At 37.5% G+C, this 6,769-nt stretch overlaps 1 protein-coding gene across 1 annotated transcript; it reads left to right on the forward strand.

Annotated features, from left to right (window-relative positions):
• The first annotated feature begins 1,807 nt into the window (after positions 1-1,807).
• Positions 1,808-2,476, forward strand: LOC137660000 (uncharacterized). Its single transcript, XM_068394734.1, has one exon. It carries the CDS (start codon positions 1,808-1,810, stop codon positions 2,474-2,476), a length of 669 nt encoding a protein of 222 aa, XP_068250835.1.
• The last annotated feature ends 4,293 nt before the right edge of the window (positions 2,477-6,769 follow it).

Raw genomic sequence — 6,769 nt, forward strand, 5'->3', positions numbered from 1 at the left:
GGAACCTTAGAGGCCCCGCGACATAAGACGAGGACTATTCAGTTACCCTTGGCATCCGGGATTGCATTATGCATAGGCATTACCAGTCGTGAGAATGTGAGTAATGTCACCAAACACTCTGGAGACCTGTCAGCGTGTTTACGTCAGGTATTTATTTCGTTGAGAATTTTTGGGATTTTCCAAGAACTTGATAAGATTGAATAAAATGGTTAAAAATTAATTATAATTTTCCTTTTATTTACCAAATTTATTTTACTTTGTTTTTTATTTCTCTATTGACGGTGCTAAGTAAGGTTATGTGGCGGTGCATAAACTTTTGATTGAGAGTATGATTTTCATCTTGAATGGAAAGAAATATTATTGTAACGTAACATTTATAGTAATAAAAAAACAATTACACACACACATATATATGTATATATGTGTGTGAGTGTATGTGCGTGTCTGTATGTGCGTGTGTGTGTGGCAGTGCAATTATACGACTCTCTTATTAAGCCCAAACAAAATGAAAATCTGGATCAATAAAACTATATATGGAAGTTTGACAGTTGGGAAAAGAAAAATCTCTCTCTCTCTCTCTCTCTCTCTCTCTCTCTCTCTCTCTCTCTCTCTCTCTCTCTGTTTGTTTGATTCCCACAATTTTAATAGTTGGAATATGGAAAAGTCTGTGAAGTGATTTTTATTTCTGAGCCTTTTCAAGAATCAATTTAGACAGTAGGCGTATTTGAAATCTATGAAAACCATGTGCAAACTTGGGGTTAAGGTTGGGGTTAATTAGGTCGAACTTTTGCTCGACCTTGACCATGACTCTTTGACCTAGAACTTTCAAAATTGAATAACTTCAACGACTCGACATAGCAATTAATCCCTGAAAGTTTCACTACTCTATGAGTAATATTGTGGTCAGGAAGTTGTACACAAACAAACAAACAAAGAGACAAACGGACAAACAGAAAAAAGGGTAAAAAACATAACCTCCTCCCAACTTCGTTGGCGGAAGTAATGATAACTAGTGCATTGTTCTCTTGTTTTTCTCTGCGAAACTAGACATAATTTCTTTCAGAAGTGCCTACTTTAGAAGTAAGTGTGAAACTGTGGAATATTTAATTTCTTCATCCGCTGAGATGGACAACCTTCAGATTAAAAACGTGAATCTTAAGTATCGGAATGGAGACATAGAACACGTACATTGTATCACACCCTCACTCTTACCGATTTGACAATTTACCAAATAACATCACCTTTCCACAGTAATAATATTCAGTCACTATGAAATCCGTAGATGTTTACCGCTGCCACCCAAAGGTAGGAAGTCGTGTTTAAAGGCCCCTTCAAGCAAAAGTAATATAATTGAACTTCGAGTTAAAATTTGCTTTTGTGAAAGCAAATAGACATGTAATTATTTACGATGAAATCCTATGTGAAGTAGCCTTTCCCTTCATTGTATAATATCAATTCTGCTTGGATATAATTCTATCCATGTAAATAATACCAAACAGGCCAAAATAAAAAAAAATAAAATAATCCAAATCGATTGTAAGTCCTGGACAATAATGAATGTTATGTCTTGGCAAAAAATGCATGATATGTCCTGGCCAATAATGAATCTTACGTGCTAGCCAATAATGCATGTTTCGTCCTGGCCAATAATGCATTTTACGTTCTGGCCAATAATGAATCTTACGTGCTAGCCAATGATACATGTTACGCCCTGGCCAATAACAAATGTTACGTACTAGCCAATAATGCATGTTATATTGTGGCCCATAATGATTGTTAAATGCTAGCTAATAATGAATGTTACATCATGGCCAATAGTGAATGTTACATGCTAGCCAATAATGCATGTTACGTCCAGGCATTTAATGCATGTTACGCCCAGGCCAATAATGCATGTTATGTCCAGGCCAATAATGCACGTTACGTCCTGGCCAATAATGCAAGTTACGTCCCGGCCAATAATGAATCTTACGTGCTAGCCAATAATGCATGTTACGTCCAGGCCAAAAATGAATCTAACATGACCGCCAATGATGCATGTTACGCCCTGGCCAATAATAAATGTTACGTACTAGCCAATAATGCCTGTTACATTGTGGCCCATAATGAATGTCCAATGCTAGCTAATAATGAATGTTACATCATGGCCAATAGTGAATGTTACATGCTAACCAATAATGCATGTTACGTCCAGGCATATAATGCATGTTATGTCCCGGCCAATAATGCATGTTATGTCCAGGCCAATAATGCACGTTACATCCTGGCCAATAATGCATGTTACGTCCTGGCCAATAATGAATCTTACGTACTAGCCAATAATGCATGTTACGTCATGGCCAATAATGAATATTACGAGCTAGCCAATAATGCATGTTACGTACTGGCCAATAATGAATCTTATGCGGTAGCCAATGATGCATTTTATGTTCTGGCCAATAATGCATTTTACGTCCTGGCAAATAATGAATCTTAAATGCTAGCCAATGATGCATGTTACACCCTGGCCAATAACAAATGTTAATTACTAGCCAATAATGCATGTTACAATGTGGCCCATAATGAATGATAAATATGCTAGCCAATAATGCATGATACATCCTGGCTAATAATGAATGTTATGTGCAAACCAATAATGCATGTTACTTCCTGGCCAATAGTGAATCTTATGCCCTAGCCAATGATGCATTTTACGTCCTGGCCAATAACGAATCTTACGTGCTAGCTAATGATTCATGTTACGCCCTGGCCAATAACAAATATTACGTACTAGCCAATAATTCATGTTACATTGTGGCCCATAATGAATGTTAAATATGCTAGCTAATAATGCATGTTACATCGTGGGCAATAAAAAATTTTACATCCTGGCCAATAATGCATATTACGTCATGGCCAATATTACATGCTAAGCCTTAGCAAATAATGTTTGTTACATACTGCCCAATAATGAATGTTACATGCTAGCCAGTAACGCATGTTACATCCAGGCATGTAATGAATGTTACGTCCACACCAATAATTCATGTTAAGTCCTGCCCGATAATGAATCTTACAGGCCAGCTAATGATGCGTATTACGCCCTGGCCAATAATAAATGTTACATACTAGCCAATAATGCTTGTTACATTGTGGACCATAATGAATGTTAAATGCTAACTAATAATGGATGTTACATCCTGGCCAATAGTGAATGCTATGTGCTAGCCAATAATGCATATTACGTCATGGCCAATAAAACATGTTACGTCCTGGGCAATAATGTTTGTTACATACGGCCTAATAATGAATGTTACGTGTTAGCCAATAATGCTTATTACGTCCAGGCCAATAATGCATGTATCCAGGACAATAATGAATGTTACTTCTTGGCCAATAATGCATGTTATGACCCGGCCAATAATGAATGTTACATCCTGGCCAGTAATGAATGTGACCGGATATTCTGGACAATAATGAATATTATGTGAAAGCAAATAATTTACATTACATCCTGGACAATAATGAATGTTACTTCTTGGCCAATAATGCAATTTACATCCTGGCCAATAATGTAATTTACATCCTGGCCAATAAATAATGTTACGTCCTGGCCAATAATCAATGTTGCATCCTGCCTAATACTGCATGTTACGACCTGGCCACTAATAAATGTTACGTCCTAGCCAAATGAATGGTACAGGATATTTTGATCAATAATGACTGTTACTTCCTGACCTGTAATGGATGTGACAGGATATTCTGGGCAATAATGAATGTTACGTCCAGGACAATAATGCATGTTACGTCCTGGCCAATAATGAATGTGACAAGATATTCTGGCCAATAATGAATGTGACAGGATATAATGAATGTGACAGGATATTCTGGCCAATAATGAATGTGACAGGATATTCTGGTCAATAATGAATGTTACGTCCTGGTCAATAATGAATGCGACAGGATATTCTGGCCAATAATGAATGTGACAAGATATTCTGGTCAATAATGAATGTTACGTCCAGGTCAATAATGAATGCGACAGGATATTCTGGCCAATAATGAATGTGACAAGATATTCTGGTCAATAATGAATGTTACGTCCAGGTCAATAATGAATGCGACAGGATATTCTGGCCAATAATGAATGTTACGTCCTGGACAATAACGAATGTTATGTCCTGGCCAATAACGAATGTGACAGGATATTCTGGCCAATATTGAATGTTACATTCTGGACAATAATGAATGTTACGTCCTGGCAATAAGGAATGTGAGAGGATATTCTGGCCAATGTTGAATGTAACGTCCTGGACAGTAATGATCGTTATGTACTGGCCAATGATGAATGTGACAGGATATTCTGGCCAATAATGGATGTTACGTCCTGGCCAATAATGAATGTGACAGGATATTCTGGCCAATAATGAATGTTACGTCCAGGCCAATAATGAATGTTACGTCCTGGCCAATAATGAATGTGACAAGATATTCTGGCCAATAATGAATGTTACGTCCAGGCCAATAATGCATGTTACGTCCTGGCCAATAATGAATGTGACAAGATATTCTGGCCAATAATGAATGTGACAGGATATAATGAATGTGACAGGATATTCTGGCCAATAATGAATGTGACAGGATATTCTGGTCAATAATGAATGTTACGTCCAGGTCAATAATGAATGCGACAGGATATTCTGGCCAATAATGAATGTGACAAGATATTCTGGTCAATAATGAATGTTACGTCCAGGTCAATAATGAATGCGACAGGATATTCTGGCCAATAATGAATGTTACGTCCAGGTCAATAATGAATGCGACAGGATATTCTGGCCAATAATGAATGTTACGTCCTGGACAATAACGAATGTTATGTCCTGGCCAATAACGAATGTGACAGGATATTCTGGCCAATATTGAATGTTACATTCTGGACAATAATGAATGTTACGTCCTGGCAATAAGGAATGTGAGAGGATATTCTGGCCAATGTTGAATGTTACGTCCTGGACAGTAATGATCGTTATGTACTGGCCAATGATGAATGTGACAGGATATTCTGGCCAATAATGAATGTTACGTCCTGGCCAATAATGAATGTGACAGGATATTCTGGCCAATAATGAATGTTACGTCTAGGCCAATAATGAATGTTACGTCCTGGCCAATAATGAATGTGACAGGATATTCTGGCCAATAATGAATGTTACGTCCAGGCCAATAATGCATGTTACGTCCTGGCCAATAATGAATGTGACAAGATATTCTGGCCAATAATGAATGTGACAGGATATTCTGGCCAATAATGAATGTGACAGGATATTCTGGTCAATAATGAATGTTACGTCCAGGTCAATAATGAATGCGACAGGATATTCTGGCCAATAATGAATGTTACGTCCAGGCCAATAATGAATGTTACGTCCTGGCCAATAATGAATGTGACAGGATATTCTGGCCAATAATGAATGTTACGTCCAGGCCAATAATGCATGTTACGTCCTGGCCAATAATGAATGTGACAAGATATTCTGGCCAATAATGAATGTGACAGGATATAATGAATGTGACAGGATATTCTGGCCAATAATGAATGTGACAAGATATTCTGGTCAATAATGAATGTTACGTCCAGGTCAATAATGAATGCGACAGGATATTCTGGCCAATAATGAATGTTACGTCCTGGACAATAACGAATGTTATGTCCTGGCCAATAACGAATATGACAGGATATTCTGGCCAATATTGAATGTTACATTCTGGACAATAATGAATGTTACGTCCTGGCAATAAGGAATGTGAGAGGATATTCTGGCCAATGTTGAATGTTATGTCCTGGACAGTAATGATCGTTATGTACTAGCCAATGATGAATGTGACAGGATATTCTGGCCAATAATGGATGTTACGTCCTGGCCAATAATGAATGTGACAAGATATTCTGGCCAATAATGAATGTCACGTCCTGGCCAATAATGAATGTGACAAGATATTCTGGCCAATAATGAATGTTACGTCTTGGCCAATAATGAATGTGACAAGATATTCTGGCCAATAACGAATGTGACAAGATATTCTGGCCAATAATGAATGTGACAGGATATTCTGATCGATAATGAATGTTACGTGCTGCACAATAATGAATTTTACGTCCTGGCCGATAATGAATGTGAAAGGATATTCTGGCCAATATTGAATGTTACGTCCCTGACAATAATGAATGTTACGTACTGGCCAATAATGAATGTGACAGGATATTCTGGCCAATAATGAATGTTACGTCCTGAACAATAATGAAGGTTACGTCCTGGCCAATAATGAATGTGACAAGATATTCTGGCCAATAATGAATGTTACGTCCTGGCCAATAATGAATGTGACAAGATATTCTGGCTAATAATGAATGTTACGTCCCGGCCAATAATGAATGTTACGTCCAGGCCAATAATGAATGTGACAGGATATTCTGGCCAATATTGAATGTTACGTCCTGGACAATAATGAATGTTACGTCCTGACAATAAGGAATGCGAGAGGATATTCTGGCCAATATTGAATGTTACATCCTGGACAGTAATGAATGTTACGTACTGGCCAATGATGAATGTTACGTACTGGCCAATGATGAATGTGACAAGATATTCAGGCCAATAATGAATGTGACAAGATATTCAGGCCAATAATGAATGTGACAAGATATTCAGGCCAATAATGAATGTTACGTCCCAGCCAATAATGAATGTGACAAGATATTCTGGTCAATAATGAATGTTACGCCCTG

This window comes from Palaemon carinicauda, chromosome 20, assembly GCF_036898095.1.
Source record: "Palaemon carinicauda isolate YSFRI2023 chromosome 20, ASM3689809v2, whole genome shotgun sequence".
NCBI lineage: Eukaryota > Metazoa > Arthropoda > Malacostraca > Decapoda > Palaemonidae > Palaemon > Palaemon carinicauda.